The 17,783-nt window shown below is 47.8% G+C and overlaps 1 protein-coding gene across 2 annotated transcripts in view; it reads left to right on the plus strand.

The window, feature by feature from the left end:
- The first annotated feature begins 1,241 nt into the window (after positions 1-1,241).
- Positions 1,242-17,783, plus strand: part of VSTM2B (V-set and transmembrane domain containing 2B) — a 59,815-nt gene continuing 43,273 nt past the window's right edge. Inside the window, exons 1-5 of one of the 2 annotated variants that reach the window (XM_043979983.1) lie at positions 1,242-1,759; positions 2,305-3,149; positions 4,179-4,363; positions 5,790-5,819; positions 7,532-8,033. In XM_043979983.1, coding sequence (XP_043835918.1) covers positions 3,077-3,149; positions 4,179-4,363; positions 5,790-5,819; positions 7,532-8,033 — 790 coding nt within the window. In that variant the 5' untranslated portion in view covers positions 1,242-1,759; positions 2,305-3,076. Of the gene's footprint in view, positions 1,760-1,811; positions 1,942-2,304; positions 3,150-4,178; positions 4,364-5,789; positions 5,820-7,531; positions 8,034-17,783 lie in introns of those variants that run through there. The other variant, XM_043979984.1, reaches the window with a different exon arrangement.

A 17,783-nucleotide genomic window follows, 5' to 3' on the forward strand; every position in this document is an offset into this window, starting at 1 on the left:
TTTTTTTGATTACAGATCCAGTGCGCTTTGAGAATAGAGTCATAGGGATCTATTAAGTGAAAAATATCTACATCCTTAATCAATGTTTCCTCTGTCTGGTCAGAATCAGATTTCTGGGCTAGATGGGTCATAAACCCAATACAGGGTAAAAATTCTTGTGTTATTACTTGAGAAATTAGAAAGTTTGGACTTTCAAAATCCTTGAGCTAGAGACCTTTGAAATAGTCTAGTCATCCCTTGCCCCCCTCCCCTTTTCATTTTATAGATGGGGAAATTAAGGTCCAAAGAAAGAAATGAGTGGCACATGATCACATAGCCAGTATTCTGGTCACACAATTAGTAGTAAAACCAAAAACTCAATTATCTTGATTCTCAATTCCTTGCTCTTTCTATTCAAAGTCTAAGTCCTGACCTCCCTTTGTTTAGCAGGGATTCAGTGAAGAACTTCTAAAGCACACTCATTTTTTGGCTACTGGATAACATCATCTATTGGAATGTATGTGTAGCCTTCAGCTGAAAGGAAAATACCTTCCCCAGCCAGGCCCAAGGTCTCTGTCAACTCTTTTGGAGTGTTAGGCAAGAGCTTGCCAGACTTTGACTTCCCTTCTAAGAACTTGGTAATGGTGATTCAATATGAAGAAACCACCTAAGCAATTCAATACAGTCCAACAGGAAGGCACTCATTAATTACCCTTCATCTGCAAGGATGGTACTAAGCTATACTCTAAGGATAGAGAGATAAATGAGAAAAACTTATCCCTGCCCACAAGGTGCTTACATTCTACTGGACTTCTGTGAATTTATTCAAACAAACACTTATGAAACACCTGCTGTGTGGAGAAGATGACCAGGAGCTAGAAATGATCACGTTTAAGATGGAGAAAAAGAAGGCCCGATACCTGTGGAGTTATAAAGAACAAATCAAAGGAGCTCAGCGTGTTCCTGCTCCCTAGTTTCCTCGGAGTCTACAACCTTTTTTTTTTTTTTAACTTAGAGAGTGGGAACGTGTGTGCTTCTCATCCCCAAATTCAGTTATCTGGGCTTGGGCTGGTTAAGAGGTTCAAATGTGAGGTTTCCAGAAGGGAGCCAGCTGTCGCTGGGGTTCTTGGGGGGAGTGGAATCGGGGTGAAGGCTGCAAACAAGGTCAGGAATGGGCCTGGAGGAAGTGACTCCTGTTCCCCCTCCTCGGGATCTCCCTCTAGTGCAGCGTGGGCTCTGGGAAGTAAAAGGAGGAAGGGGGCTTAAGAGGGCGTAGGGAACCAGCCTCGATCCTCTAACCCTCCCGGAAATCTCCCCAACCTTGGATCAACTAGTTTATCTCCACATTGTCCTTGCCAACCTCCTTCTCTCGCGCGACCCCTCCTCTCCTCGTTTTTCCTTTTCCCTCCCTCCCGTCTTTTTCTCCCTCCCTCCTGGCCTCCCCACTTCTCCTGCGCCTCCTCCTCCTCCTCCCATCTCCCACGGTCATAGCTCTCTCTCTCCAACAGAGGCACCTGCTTCGAGCTCACTTCTCCTCGGTGATCCACTGCGGACTTCTGGTGCCTGCTCCGCTCTTGGGGACCTGGTCCTTCCTTCTGGTTCTCACTGCCAACTGCCCCCCGGTTCCGGGAGCACCCGCACACCCCCAAGGTCCCAGCGCCTCCTCCGCCCCGCCCCTCCCCCATCTCCTAGCTGTCTTTTCTAACTGGTCTCCTGTTCTGCTAGCCATGGACTGGGGCTTGATCATCGTTGCTTGGGTCAGCCTGCTTAAGAAACCGAGGTAAGAAGTTGGAAGCTGGGGGAAGAGGGAAGGGAGGGGCTGCGGAAGAAAGAGGGACGCTTCCCCCCTAGACGTCACCAGGAATGTCCCGAGGGTGATGGGGAGAATTTTCAGGCAATTTGGAACGAGGTGTTGGAGAGAAAGTATCCACCCTGTGGGAAGTGGTCTGCACGACCCAGCGGGTGAGGGCGCGGCGCGGCGCTGCGGGGCGCTTTTGGCGCAATGTGTTAGTGGAGTGGGGGAGGTCTAGACTAGGGATGAGGCCCCCCAAAATGAAGCACAAGGCAGGACATCCTCTGGGATGCAGGGGGCGGTCCATTTTTGCACTAGAGATCTGGAGGCACTGCGCTGGCTGGGGGGATGGAGGGAAGAAGAGCTTGAGGTCGGGGAGGGAGGGGGGGGATGAAAATCGCGCTCTGGTGGATCCAGCCCCAGGAGCAGGGTAGGAAGGGATACTCGAGCCCCAACAGTGACCACTTTCTCTCCCTCTCCTTTGGCTTTTCCGGACCGGCTATCACCAAAAACGCGTTACGCTTGGACGTCAGATTTCCGTTCTGAGGCTGAGCAGTGTTGGCTGGTGGAGTCACGAAAGGGGTTGGGGGGGCGGCGACGGGCAGAAAAAGCGAGAGGAGAAAAAAGCAGAAAGAGGAGAGGAAGAGAAGGCAAAGAGCCCGGCTCTTGAGTGGCTCCCTAGTGCCAGTGGTTCTCAGCGCCTACTGCGGGGTAGCCCAGCGACCGGAGTTCATAACGCTGTGCTTGAGACCCCCGCGCTGCTGCCGACTCACCCCGCCTCCTCCCGGCTAGCCCGAGCCGAGAGGCATTGGGGGATGGGTCCTGGCGCGGTGCCCGGGACCCCTGCCTCGCTGGCGGATACTGAATCGCGGATCTTCCGGAGCCGAGTGAAATCCGCTTCCCCATCCGACTAACTCGCTTTAGGGATCGAGCTACAGAAACAGCCAGCCAGAAGGGCAGACAGGCGGGCGGACAGACGGACCGGCACTGGCAGCGCACCGGCGCGCACACACACCCTCGGGCGACCGGCGCCTCCCATCCTGTGGAATTTATCCTTCCTCCCATCCTAGCACACCAGCCCCTCCCCCGTGCTTCGCCCTTTCTCCCGCTCTCCCGAAAATAAAACAGAAGGGGTTGATTGGTGGCTTTGGGTGGCGGTGGGGAGAGGAGGCAAGCCACCTTCGCCCAAGCTGGACCAGGGTCCGAGCCGGTCGGGGGGCCATGGATTTGGAGATGTCCTAGCCGCGCCCGGCGCCTACATCCGCTTGTCCCCTCGGCCCGCTCTCCAAACTCTCCCCACGTGAAATGGAACAGCGGGGACCGATCAGCGCCCTCCGATACCTGCTGCTGCATGCCCCGCTGCTCCTCATAGCCAACGGTGAGTCCCAAACTTTCCCTGATTCGGCCGTGGGGGAGGGGACACAGGAGACGGGGAGTCGATGGGCGATTTTGAAGATCTCCCCACCCACCCTTTTCAGAAAGCAAAGATACAAGAGAAATCTGCCCGGGTGCATTCGCCTGTTCAGGGCCAGAGTATTAGGGTATGAATAGGAACCTGAAACTGCGAAGGGACCGAGCACTTCATAAGGCAGCTTTTACATCCCCATATAAAAACAGTGCAAGCACCGATGAGCTCCATGATCCAGTATCTTTCTTCGCAGCCGCTCAATCCCTTCAGCTCCCGCTGGTGCTGAAAGCAGAAGCCGGGAGCTGGGGGTGCCCCGAGCCTAAGAGGCTGCCAGGCTCTGTGCGAACAGAGGAAGAGATCTGAGTTCTTGGGGAAGGTTGGGGAGGGGTCTGGCGCAGCGTGTGAGGGGCTACAGAGATCCTCTTCTGCTGTTCTGGGGCTGGCGAGTGAGGTGAAACTGGGGGGAGGGGGGGGGAGGGGGGACGCAGTTGCGGATAAGGGCAGCAGAGCGGTTTTGCAGAGGAAAGACTGGGGATTGGGGGGGGGGGGGGGTAGACATGGCTCCAGTCAAATCTCCGACGGATGCCAAAGACCCAAGATGCCTCCCCACCCAATCCTGGCCCCCTCCACAGCTGGGCCAGATTCTACAAGAGAATAATGACCGTGTCCACGTTTCCCTGCAAAGTGTTCTTTCCTCTAGAGATACATGACTAAACTTTGCTTCCGTATTCCTTTCCCTGAATGGTGCTATATAATAGGAGCCTAGGGCTAAACTGTAAGAGGGAGCCCTGATTTCTTTACCTTCTCTTCTCCCAAAGCTAGCCACCTGAACCTGCGCCCGACCTCCCCGAGTATCTTCTGGGAAATGGTTAGCTCTGGCCACTGCCGAAATGGGCTGGTTTGGGTTTATCTCTCCCTTTATCCAATTTGAACCCAGATATCCCAGCGGCGCTCAGCTCAGCCAACCCCAATCTGTCACTTCTGTCTTTTCCCTCTCAGCTACATTCACCGAAGTCCCCAAAGATGTGACTGTTAGGGAGGGAGAAGATATTGAGATGCCCTGTGCTTTTCGGGCGAGTGGATCAACCTCCTACTCGTTGGAGATCCAGTGGTGGTATCTTAAAGACCCGCCCCGGGAGCTGGCCCACGAATTAGCGCTCAGTGCCCCAGGCAGCAGAAACAAGGTAAAAGAATTAAGCTCCTTCCACGACCCCCGTGGGGGAGGGGGTGGGGAAAGTAGAACGAGAGGGGGAGGGGATAGATTCACCCTTCACCTCACCGCTTCTGATCCAACAAAGGCGAGAGTAAAAGCCCCACTTCTTGCTGTGTGCTGTGTATTGAGAAGGCATGGCCACTGTCAGCGGGCCAGTGGAGGATGAGGAAGTCCTTTGATGGTAGGGAAGTCGTAACCATCCTCTCCACCCTCTCTGATTCCTTTCCACCACTTCATCCTCCACTCCACTCCCCACCCCATAAAAAAAACTTCCCAAAAGCAGTGTTCAGTCCTTTTCTCAAGCGAATATTAAGTGCAGAGGCCCTGCCCTGCATCGATACTGCATATGGGAATGAACCTGAAGCGTCTCTTTTATGGGTTTCCAAGGATCAAAATAACAAGGATGACAGTATTAATACCGAAGCTTTAACGTGTGCAAAACATGCTACCTATATTATCACGTTTGTTTAATGAAAGAATACAGAATGTGCCTAGCTCTAATCCCAACCAAGGAAGGGGCATCAAACTGGATTGATCCCAGTCTGGACCTCTCCCAGACCCAGAATTTTAGGAGTCAGAGATAGGGCCCGACCTTGAGGCTGAAATTAATCTACCTGCAGAAATGACCAGTCATTTCCCTTATCTCCCACCAGAAGAGACTCACTGGAAACAGGCCTTCCACTGGCTCTGGCACATATAATGCTCCCTCCCCCAATCTGGCTTTTTTCCAACCTTCCTGGACTGATTGGAGTCCAGTCCCCCTACGTTGAGGGCCTTGTTGTCACCAGTATTGTGGAAATGCTCAACATTCTCCCTAGATACCAGAACCCCCATCCAGTTGATTAAACTCACAGGGAATCCCACCAGTGTATTGGGGGTAGAGAAAAAGAAGAAAAAATATTCAGGGGAATTGATCCATCACCATAGTTGCAATTGAGAGTAGACCCAAGGCACTTTGTAGTGGCATCCCCCTCCAATTCCTCCTGTGGGGATGCATCAATTCCTTTTAATGCCTGCTGTGAGTAGGAGCCCCAGTTCAGTTTTATGTGTACAAACTTGGAGCCTGATCTGATTGTCTCATTACTCTTCCCCCTTCCCCACCCCCAAGCCCTAAGGCTGCTCCCAGTGGATTCCTGCTTGCAAGGATAGGGACATGGGTACCCTGAAGTCCCATCTGCCCTTGGGAACATGCCACACAGCCCTACCATGCAGAAATCCCTATCTATAATCATCTTATACATCAATTAGATCCTGCCTTAGGCCCCCCAAATCTGAAGTTTGGGAACTTGCTCTGAAGGGAGTGTAACAACTGGGATGAGGCCCCCCTTTAATGTGGGAGATGCTATTCTATAAACTAGAAGATTGTAGTCTAACATCTCTCCCTCTTTGCATTTTAGGTAACAAATAAGGATGCAACCAAAATCAGCGTAAGTGTAGAGCAACAGCTATGGTGTGTGGGGGACCCCTCTTGGTGGATTTTCTTCCCACAGCTAACATCCTTTCACCTGAGCCTATTTTACCTAATAGAGCAAACTGCTTTCTTGCAACTCTTGTAATTTTGCATTTTTCTGCTGCTTTCCAAGTGTCAAGGCTCCATCTGCTATTATTTGTTCCAGTCAAGTTTCATTTCTTGTAAATCAAAAGAACATGACATTTGTCTCCATTCTCTGATTTGCTCTCACCTGTAAAAACACTTCATCCCAGACCATGTGCTAAATGCTATTCATTTTGCTAACCCACTTCTTGGCCTTTCTTTTCTCCCAGCAAATGTTAAATCCCTATTATTTGCAATCACTTATGTGCTCAGATCATTTGCCTCCCTTTCCCCAAAATATTCCCTATCAGTTCTCAGAACTGTCCTCCCCTATGCTGCTAAACAGCTTTTCACCACATCACCTTAGTTGTGTCTGTAGAAAACAATACAATTCAATCGTTTTGTGTTTGGCCAATTTTTGAGGAAAGATATTGGATTGAGGGAGGCTGTGGATCTGGAATACATTGTTGCAGGGGGAGAAGATGGGAATTAGAGATGAAATTGTAGAGTCATAATTGTATTGTGTGGAGGTAGCATCATTTATTGAGTGAAGGGGTCTGGATATTTCGTATTGAAGACTTAGAGGAGAGGAATGGTTTGCTTTGGGGGAATAAGGAAATTTGGGAGGAAAATAGGTGCTTTGTGAGTGTTAGAATGTTGGGGGGGTACACTAGCTAAAATATCTTAATTCTCCTTGGGGACTGTGGAGTATTATGGGAAAAGCTTTGAGATCTTGAGAAAAGTATCTGCAGTTTTTCAGAGACCACTTCCCTATGGTGCAAGGGCCTAGGATCAGAGAGTCTTGAACTTGGAAAGAGCATTAACTAGTGATAAGGTGGGGAAACAGATACAAAATTTAACCCAAAAAAATACACCAGGAAAACTGCAGCCTTTTCTGGAAATGCAATGGAAGGCTAATGTTAAAAGAGAAGAAGAAGGGCTAATATAGGAAGCTTGAAGCGATTGATTACAGTACACACAGGGAGTTAATGAATACTGGACTGATTTTGTTCTGTGGGTGGGGGGTGTGATGTGAGACTGAAGAAGTACTGTAGAAAGACTAAGTCGGAGAAGATCTGCAAGGATGCTTAACAGGAGAGGGAAATGGGGAAGAGAGGAGTAGGTATAAAAGAAATATTCAGAAGTGAAGGGGGTTACTTAATACAGAGGGGAGAATTGTATGGGGAGGAGGATAGAAAGAGACAGAGAAGAGACTAACTAGACAAGATGCTACCAGGGGCTATGGAGCAGGGGAGCTATCTGGGCTCCAATGAAGGGAAGGGGCACCGCGGAGCTGATAAAAATAGGAGATGCACGGACAAGTGCAGGAGGCCTGTGCGTGGGAGGCCAGATAGGGATCAGTGTAAGCGATGGGAGGATGGGAGGGAGGCAGGAGGCTAATGCATGGAGTGGGCGCAGGGGGCTGGTTCGAGGGGGACGGATACTATGGGGTCACGGAGTGACCCAGTGCGGGGTGCGGTCTCAAGGGAGGGGTTGGGGGTTGGTCATGTGCCAGCAAACTGAGGTGGCACATTGGGGTCGCGGGCTCCGGGGATGTGGAGGTGGCCTCTAACCCCGGGGCCCGCCGTGTCGCCTCTCTTGCAGACGGTGCGGGTACAGGGCAATGACATCTCGCACAGGCTGCGGCTGTCGGCCGTGCGGCGGCAGGACGAAGGCGTGTACGAATGCCGGGTGTCGGACTACAGCGACGACGAGACGCAGGAGCACAAGGCCCAGGCGCTGCTGCGGGTGCTGTCGCGCTTCGCGCCGCCGGACATGCAGGCCGCCGAGGCCGTGTCTCACATCCAGAGCAGCGGCCCGCGCCGCCACGGGGCCGCCGGGCGGGCCACCTCCGAGCCTGGCCGCGACAAGCGGCCCCCGGGGCGAGCCGGGGCCGCCAACGCCGCCGCGCCAGCGGAAGCAGCAGCAGCGGGCGCAGCAGCCGCAGGATCAGCGGCGGGAGCCGACAGCGAGGCTGCAGCGGCCTCCGCAGCCAACAACGCCGCCGCCACCACCCCAGCTGCAGCCGCTGCCGCGGCCACCGCCGCCTCCTCGGCCTCGCCTCCGCCGGGCAGGGCGGTCATCCTCCGCCAGAGGCATGGCTCGGGTGAGTCTGCCTGACCCCCCGCCGGGCGCGGTCACGGTCACGGTCACGGTCACTCAGCCAGTCTAGCTCTGTGGCCAGGGCTGTCAATTACAGAGCGCGTAGGCGCCTGCGCGGTGGGTGGGAGAGTGTGAGAAGGGACCGAGGGGGCGGGACGCGTGCATAGAGCCCCAGCCAGAGCCGAGCCGGGTAGGAGCGGAGCCACCTGCCCGCAACCCTGGCAGCATGTCACCGCAAACGCCTCCAGGGGTGCTAGGTGTACCCCTAGATCCTTGGGGGGCCGGAGGGGGGAATTAACGTCCCCACGCATACACATCCACACACTGCATTCACACTGTCCCATGCTTATTCGGAAATGCTTTTATTCTCGTTTGCACACATAGGTTTTTACTTACACCCACATTTCCACGCCTTCATCTGCCTTTCTTTGTGTATCTATGCCTCCCTTTTCCCTGTTCCTTTTCTTTCCGACGTACTTTCCCTCCTTTATTTACCTTCCTCTGCTCGTTTCTCAAAATGGTTTTTGTAATTTATATTCCTCCTGGTTTTATGTTCCAGTGGTCAATTAGGACCCTTCCTTCCCCTGGACAAGTCATCCCTCCTGACTGCGCCTGCTCCCTGCTCCCTTTGGGTTTGGGGAGGTAGGGAGAAGGACCAGAGAACAGGGAACTCAGTGTTGCCCTATCCTTGGGGTATCTGGAACTGGATAGGGAGGGGATTGCTTTCCTGTCTTGGTGTTTGACTTCCATCTCCAGGATTCCCTGGCAGCGGTCTGTTGGGGGCTTTGCTGCTGTGGACATAAGGTGATAAGGTCAGAAGAGAATCATAACAAAGACAAGAGATCTTTGGCACCCAGAGGTGGGAACATTGCTTTGTGCTCAGGCACTGTATTATGCAGGAGCAGAAGAGAGGGGTTGACTTGCTATAAACAGACTTTCAAGTTGGGACCAGTGCATAGACTACACTCCCCCCCAACCCCACTTCCTTTACAATTCTACAATTTTGACACTCACTCATTCCTTCCCTATGAGTTTGTACATTAGTGAGCTGAGCAGGGTTGTTTTATTAGTACTTCTTAAGATTATTGGGTTCATTATTATTCAACAGAAAAGTCAGTCTCTGCAGACAAGGAATTTGGTGCTACTGGGTAGGGCCAACTAGCCCTTCCCTGCCTGGGCCTGAGTTTCAGTCTTCCTTCTGCCCCTTAATTATAACTCTTGTTGATCTAACAACAGTACTGCTCTGATTCCCTGGCATTCATTGAATCAGAGCCCCTTGGGTTGAAGCTTTAGCTCCCTTTGGGGGCAGATAGGAAATGTGGGGTTCTCCAAAATGTTTCTCACTCACCAGCTGCTAACTTCGGAAGAAAGGATATGTAGGTCTTTTTCATACTTCCTTGGGATGAAAAAGCCCCAGCTTTACTGCTCACAACTTTTATGACCTTGGGAAAGTAATTTTTTTCTACTATGGATTTCCTCTGCAAAATGAGGCTGTCTTGGCTTGTTGATCTAAGACATGACTTAGACCAATTCTGAAATTAAATAATTGCTAATTAGTCCCCCATTTCCACTCTGTGTGCTATAAAGTTTTGGTGGAAGTAGGGGGGGAGGAGGTGACAGTCAAAGAGTTGTTGTTTTGGCTGCTTATTTTGAGATAACAAAGAGGAGGGGAATAGGTGTTGAAGAAGAAGGAGCTAGGGACCTGTGTCAGGAGGGACGATGCAGATGCATTTTAACAACAAACAAAAAAGGATGCAATCAGCGTGTGTCTGATTCCAACCTATCATCTCTAATTAAAGTTCAAGTACTTGGTGTAATAAGACTGCAGTAGGTCCTGGTGATAATGCAAGGGAGCTTGTTTGGGAAAACACTTCAAGGCACCTAGAACAAGAGCAGGAACACAGTTGCCAACAGGGGATTCTAAGCCTTCTTTTCCAGGCTGACTATGTACTACTCTGCCTGTGCTTTGAGCCAAGGAATATTCTGGCTCTTGGAGACCATATTTAGAACAAACTTGAGACTCAAGCTGTGTCTTTCAAAAGTTCAAATTGTGCTTTCCTCTAAAACAAAACAAAACAACTCTGTCTTTTGAACTGCAACATGGGTCTAATGCCTAGTATCAGGCTCTGTTTCTCAGGAGTAGCTCGAGGCTTTCATTGTCATTTACAGTGACTATGCCAAGCAAACTGAGTGCATTTCTCAGCAATTCTTTGGGTCAGGAAAAGATAGGGAAGGCTCCAGCCAAATCTCCACAAGCATCTTTTCCATCGTCTCTTGTCTTTGGGTTTAGATGTCATTGGAAGGGCTTTTTTTTAAAAAAAAAACTTTCCACTGAGTTTTCTTAGGCAACTTGGTGGGAAGAAGACAGAAATGAAGAGCTTGGTTGGGAGATCTGGGTTCTTGCCTAGCTCTTCCACTCAGCTCAGCTACATCATCTCCAATAAGTTACTGAAACTTTCTGGGCCTCGGTTTCTTCACCTGCAAAATGGAAATAAGGAGACCTGCTCAACCAATCTTGCCAGGTTGTTGTGAGGATCAAGTGAGAGGGAAGGAGAGAAGAAAGGAGGGATTTTATTAAGCACTTACTGTGTACCAGGTACAGGTCTAAGTGCTTTAAAAATATCTCATTTGAAATTTAAAAAAAAAAAATCTCATTTTATCCCCACAACAACCCAAGGACATAGGTGCTCTCGTTATCTCCTTTTTACATTTGAGAAAACTGAAGTAGACAAAGGTTAAGTGACTTGCCCAGGGTCACACAGCTATTAAGTGTCTAAGGTCAAATCTGAATTCTTCCTGACTCCAGGCTTAGTGCTCTAGCCACAATGCCACCTAGCCCTTTTGGATAGGAAAGTGCTCTTTGAAGGATAAAACACTACCCTGACAGGAAGCACAAGAGAGCTTAACTTGTCCATTTACTGCCTCCTGCTGATACCGAGTTTACTCAAGTTGGGGCTTAAGTTACTTAAGTTTCCCAACCAGTGACTTCAATCCTTTGATGCATTGTGACATGTCTGATTACCTCTGTCCCAATTCTTTTTTTGGAAAAAAGTAATGGCTGAGTAGTTATGTAATGCGGTTGGTGGAGGGAGGGTGATAAAGTTGTGCTTAGACAGATGGCTTCATTGGTAAATGGCTAGATAGAGACTGAAAACACACACACACACACACACACACACACCCCTTGATGTGTCTCAGTAACTTATATATATTATAGAACAAACAAAAGGCTTGTCTGTTCAATAAGCCTATGTGGAACACCTTACCATGCACCCAGCCCTGGGCTATAAAACTTTTCTTGAACATAAGAGAAGATTTGTTCCTGAGGGCCATTTGTGGAACTCAAAGTCTAGCTGAGGAGACAAGGAACAAATCTGACAAATGAAATGATCAGACAACCTGATAAAGATGTTACAGGGCTTTATGTGATGTAGCAGATGAGTGTTATTAGTTCATGATGGTTCTATGAGTTCAAGTTAGGCTAGGATGCTTAGAGAGAAAAAATGAAGAAGATGGGACTTGAATTGGATATTAATGGATGGATTTATCCAGGAAGAGATCCAGAAGAAGAAGGAGGGGGGATATTCCAAGGTACCGATGTAGGAATGACTCTAGAATCACAAGGGTTCAGATTCCAGTTCTGCTACTTAGTACCTGTATAATTTGAACACATAGCTTTCCCAACAGGGCAGGAATCTCCTCATCTGTAAAATGAGATATCTGAAGTAGCTGAGCTCTAAAATTCCTTCTACCTTTCAACCTTTTGTTTTGTTTTGTTTTGTGTTTGTTTGTTTGTTTGTTTGTTTGTTTGTTTTGCAGGGCAATGGGGGTTAAGTGACTTGACCAGGGTCACACAGCTAGTAAGTGTCAAGTGTCTGAGGCCGGATTTGAACTCAGATCCTCCTGAATCCAGGGCCAGTGCTTTATCCACTGTGCCACCTAGCTGCCCCCCTACCTCTCAACCTTTTGATCTGGGAGGTATATATAAGGTGTGTTCAGGGGACAAAGTGGAGATAAGGTTAGGGGACCAGATGGTTTGTGTTGAGGACTAGTAGGAGATAGAGGCAGAGCACTATGTTGGGACCAAGTTGTAGAAGGCTTTGGATGCTAGGTTAGGAGTTTTTGCTTTTTGCTATGGCCGTTGGGGAATGACTAAAGAATTTGAGCCCAGGAATGATGTGATAAAAGTGATGTTTTACGAAGATTGGTTTGGCAGTAGTTTAGAAACAGTGCCTCCGGCACAGATTTTATTTCTGCTTGGACTAGTTAGACTATCTCCATTTCTCCTACCTTTAACTAGCCATCCCTGACATAACTGACACTGTTGATAAAAGGGGCTGGGCAAAAGGATATGGCTGTCTTAATGTACCCCATCCCCATTGCTAGCAGCACAACTCAATGTCCACAGCCCCCTGATAGTGGGATCAGGTACCATCTTCATATTCAAAGTGTGGCAGGTTATTCTGAAATATCCAAATGTTTATTAGTCAAAAGAAATGGAAAACAATTGACCAATTCTAACCAGCGCAATCCCATCCAGCCTGAAGGGCCTGACTAGTAAGAGACTGCTTCCAGGAGAGCTCGTTACATATCCTGGTAAGGGTAAGATCCTCAGGATGGGCCTGGTCAACTTTTCCAATATATTCCAGCACGAATTAGCTAGAGCTCTTCCCAACCTGGCCTTGGAAGCAACACCTATAGAATGCATGTCATTGGGCCCAAGAGTAAAAGGCAACAGCCAACCAGGTAAAATCACTAGCAACAAGGTGTATGTATAGGGGCCTCCACAAAGGATCACAGCCAGTGCTCTTCCTTGGGTTCTCCAACTCTGTGGAGGGTGACACAGAGTAGTATGAAGAGAAATCAAATCTGCCAGACCATGTCCTCTGTCTCTTCTGAGAAGCAACAGTGGTATACGCAATTTAGTACTGGGTTTGTATCTTGTTTCTGCCACTTAGGCACATTTCTTCTCTCTGGGCTTCCCCCACATGTAAAATGAGGAATTAGGCAAGAAGATGTGTAAGGTCTTTTTTAGTTCTAAAATCCTGTCTTTTAAGATGAGAAATTATACTTACAACTGTTATCTCACAATCTACTCCTGTCATAAGCTGCCTATGAATTCAAGTCAAGTTGAATCAAGAAGCATTTATTAGGCACTTACTATGTGTCAGGTCCTGTGCTAAGTGCTGGTAATACTAATAAAAGCAGTAAGAAAGGCAGTCTCTGCCCTCAAGGAATTTACATTCTAATGGGGGAAAGACAACACAGAGAAGGAAGCTAGAAATTGAAGAGGAGATGGAGAAAATGAAGGTACCAGGCTTAGGGGCACAGTAGAGAAAATCCAGAGTCAGGAGCAGTCTGAAGAGGAATAAAGACATAGCTGACCTGGGCATCCTCCTTAAAATGCAGGTTCTAAGAGGAACTAGCCAATAAGAGAGAAAGGCTGCAAGGGCAGTGGTTATATCCAATGTGAGAAGGGGTCCAGGGGTGAAATGAGCTTCCAGGGTTTATAGCATGGTAGAAGGAAGTTCTGAAGAAATGAGCCAGAGGTGCAACCTAGAGAATGATGAAGACATTGTTGGCTAGGGCTTTCTCCTTAAAATGGAGAGTCAAGGAGTAACCATGTAATCAAAGGGAAAGACTGGTGTGAGTCAGTCAAGGGGTGGAGTGAGTTTACAGTGTGAAGAGGTTTCTATGTCATGCTACAGAAAGTTCTGTGGAGATGAATCAGGAAGGCATCCTGGAAAGGACTAAATTTGCAGAACATGAAATTCAAATATAGGCAAATAAGCATCTACCATGTACAACACACTCTACTAGTTGCTTGAGATAGAAAGACAAAAAGGAAACAGTCCCTGTTCTCAAGAAGCTTCTAGTCCACTAGGAGTTACATGTACAGATCTAAGTAAATATAAGATAATTCGAGGTAGAAAGAGAGAGTATTACTGACAGGGAATTTGGGAATGTTTCATAAAAGAAATGCCACCTGCTCTGAGCTTTGAAGTAAGATAAGAATTCTGAGAGGTGGAGACAGTGCCTTCTAGGCATTGGGGATGGCTTCAGAGACCACATAAAGGTGGGACTCCAAATGTGAAATTCATAGAAAAGACAGAAATCATTTTGGCTGAAATAGAGAATGTGTCAAGGGGATATGATATGAAATAAGTCTGCAAAGGTAGTTGGGAGCCAGATTATGGATGGCTTTTGATGTCATGCTGAGCAATTTGTATTTTATCCTGGAGGTGATAGGGAAGCTGTGGGAGTGAGGTTCCAATTCTATGTGCCTAAGATCATGTCAACAGAAATGAGGAAGGTTTCTGAGGGGAGTGACACGATTGAGCCTTAGAATGAGGATTTCAGCCATTGTGTGTAGGATGGAATTAGAGAAGGGAGAGGTTAAATCAGGAAGTCCAATCAGGTGCAGGCAAGTGTTGATCTGGACATACCCTGAGATGGTAGCTTTTGTGAATGGAGAGAAGGGAATATTTTGGTGGAATATTATGGAGGTTCAGTTAAAAAGATTTGGCTACTGATTCTATTTGAAGAATGGAGAGAGAAGAGACAAGGATGACTCTGAGGTTCCAAACCTGGGTGACTGGGAAGATGTCCTCTATGGAAACAAGGAAGCCTAGAAGAGGGGGCTTGTTTAGGGAGGAAAGATGTTGAGTTCTTTTTTACACATGTTGATTTTGAGATGTCCTTGGGGCATACAGGTGGAGATGGCAATGGCTGATGTAAGGCTGGAGCTCAGGAGACAGGCAAGGACTGAGGCTACTGCTCCAGACATTCATTGCCTATTAGTTAAGTTTCCCCTGTGCATGAATAACACAGTTCACATGTTGCCTTCATAACCTATTCTCAGTGCTCTCAGAAGAATCTCTTTATAAATAACTTTAGACTCAGGTTGTGATTAGATTGAGACCTCAGTTAGAAGGAAAGAGATCTTAATGACTGCCTATTTCCACAAGTTATAGAGCACGAAATCTGAGAAGTTGGAATTATCCTAGTTCTTGGGATTCCTTTGGGTTTCTCCTTGTCTTGTATCCTCTTGCTTCCACTACTATATGGATAGAAGTTATAAGGAAGAGAATTTTTGGCTCATTATGAGGAAGAATTTACTACCCAAGAACGCAATGGGCTCCCTTGAAAGGGAGTGAGGTTACCATCACTGGAAGTATTCAAGCAGGGATGCAATAGAAAAGGTCAACTAAATGGAAGGTTATACTCGATAACCTCCAAATTACCTTTTTTTTTGGTGAGGCAATTGGGGTTAAGTGATTTGCCCAGGGTCACATAGCTAGTAAGTGTTAAGTGTCTGAGCCCGGATTTGAATTCAGGTCCTCCTGAATCCAGGGCCAGTGCTCTATCCACTGTGCCACCTAGCTGCCCCTAAATTACCTTTTAATATTAAGATGTTTTCAATACTACGGTTTCTATGTCTATGTCTTCACAAATGGCCCTGCCTGGTCATCTCCAAGGGTGGCCAGCTGTTGTTGCTGTTGTTCATCCTTCATTCCCAAAGAGAACCAAAGATACCACAACGGTGATGTCCCGACTTGCCAGTGAACAGGATTTAAGTGTGGCCAGCTATCACCATTCTGAGAATGGCCCTGGTGTAATAGAAATTAAGGGGGATCTGTGGACCAGGACAGGAGATATGCCTCACACTGAAAGCTCAGAGGAAGGCTGTGTAGAACAAACTCTCAAAAAATTTACATTGCCTCTCCCTAAACCCTTGCTCCAGATGGGAAAACAAGCCAAGATAGACACAGAAGAACTGAGAGGGGCAGGATATTATACTGTTGCAGACAGCTTTCAGCGACTGCACTACCTTTCTGCTGAGAGCTCCTTCCCTGGGCAACCAGCCAAGGTCAGAGCTCTTCACAACCTGGAGAGACACAGTTTGTTCTTCAGGGGTCTCAGGGACCGATGAGAACACAGCCTCCAAACACATACACAAGTACACACAAACACACACATACACACTTCCCTGGGGTACAAATTTAGGTCGAAGGATGTTCTTCAGGAAAGAAATGAAAAGTTTTCACCACGGAAGTAATTTGCCTTAAAGTAAAATGTGTAAAGGACAAAGCTGGATCCTGCTTCTCTCTCTCTCTCTCTCTCTCTCTCTCTCTCTCTCTCTCTCTCTCTCTCTCTCTCTCTCTCTGTCTCTCTGTGTGTGTGTGTCTCTCTCTCTGTCTCTGTCTCTCTCTCTCTCTGTCTCTGTCTCTCTGTCTCTGTCTCTCTCTCTGTGTCTGTCTCTCTCTGTCTCTCTCTGTGTCTGTCTCTCTCTGTCTCTCTCTCTGTCTCTCTCTCTCTATCTCTCTGTCTCTCTCTCTGTCTCTGTCTCTCTCTCTGTGTCTGTCTCTCTCTCTCTGTCTCTATCTCTCTCTCTGTCTCTGTCTCTCTCTCTGTCTCTGTCTCTCTCTGTCTCTGTCTCTGTCTCTCTCTCTGTGTCTGTCTCTCTCTCTGTGTCTGTCTCTCTCTGTCTCTCTCTCTGTCTCTGTCTCTCTCTCTGTGTCTGTCTCTCTCTGTCTCTCTGTCTCTCTCTGTCTCTCTCTCTGTCTCTATCTCTCTCTCTCTGTCTCTCTCTCTCTCTCTCTCTCACACACACACACACACACACACACACACATGCACACTCACCATGGTCTTCTGTGGTTTAAGGGAAACGCTTTGGTAAAGCAGACAGAATTTTCATCTCACAAATCCAGCATCAGCCAGGCAAGAAAACATGTCCTGTGCATCATCTGGGCCCTGCTCAGCCAAATACATGTTTGCACTAAAAGTTTATGTGCAAACACTCAGGTGGTTCATGTCTCATTCGCTGAAAGACACTGCACCTAAAAATACAAACCAAGGGCTGTATTAGGAAATTGGTAAAGGGTTGACAGTGGAGGACCAGAAGCTCTCTGCTGTTTTTAAATGTGATTTGTAATGAATTATAGGGCTCACATGACTATTTTTCTTTAAGTCTGTCTGTTGTTTGCAATCTTTTTTTTTAAGGATATACATAGAATTCTTTTCCAGAAATATCAGATCTACCTGAGGAAGTAGCCCCAAAGAATACAATCTGTAGCTCAGTAACCCTTTTGGTTGACTAGTGGTTTCCCTCCATATGGCCTATGGGAACAAATCCATAGTGTGTGAGCTTCTGATCGTCTTAAGACTGATAGCATGAGAGACTGAAGAACCACATTCTGTCAATGGAATACTACAAAACTGGTAGTTCAGCTGGAGAATGATATAATTTCAATTAAAAATAGGAAATTGACAGCCAAGACCATAGTTGTGATAGATTTAGAGAGATAGCTATTACTCGCCTGCCATGAAGGTGGGTTGCCTATGTGTTGCCATGGGAACTGTAAACAGCTTGGAAAGAAGATGGTGTGCAAGGTGAAGGCTCACTTCAGTAGGCAGAATGCCCAGTGGTGATGCCATGGCTACTGGGGAAGGTGCCAAGGCAATACAAAAGAATCATCATTGGATTTTGTCCTTCACTGGTAGCCCATTTCAGAGGACTGAAGATACCAAGGTGGGGGATACTTCAGTGGAGATCAACTTCAACAATATTGAAAGAACGGGGAAAAAGAATGTCAAGAATATCCAGGATGTTTGGACAATTTTTGCATGGGCACCAATCTTCTCTCAGATGCCTGGTCAACTTAGGTTTCTGTTAACCCCTTTTGCTCCACACTCATATTATAGACAGCCAAGGGGTATGTGCTGGACATTTTAAAGATCAGATATCTTT

This window comes from Dromiciops gliroides, chromosome 2 (assembly GCF_019393635.1).
Source record: "Dromiciops gliroides isolate mDroGli1 chromosome 2, mDroGli1.pri, whole genome shotgun sequence".
NCBI classification, from domain to species: Eukaryota; Metazoa; Chordata; class Mammalia; order Microbiotheria; family Microbiotheriidae; genus Dromiciops; species Dromiciops gliroides.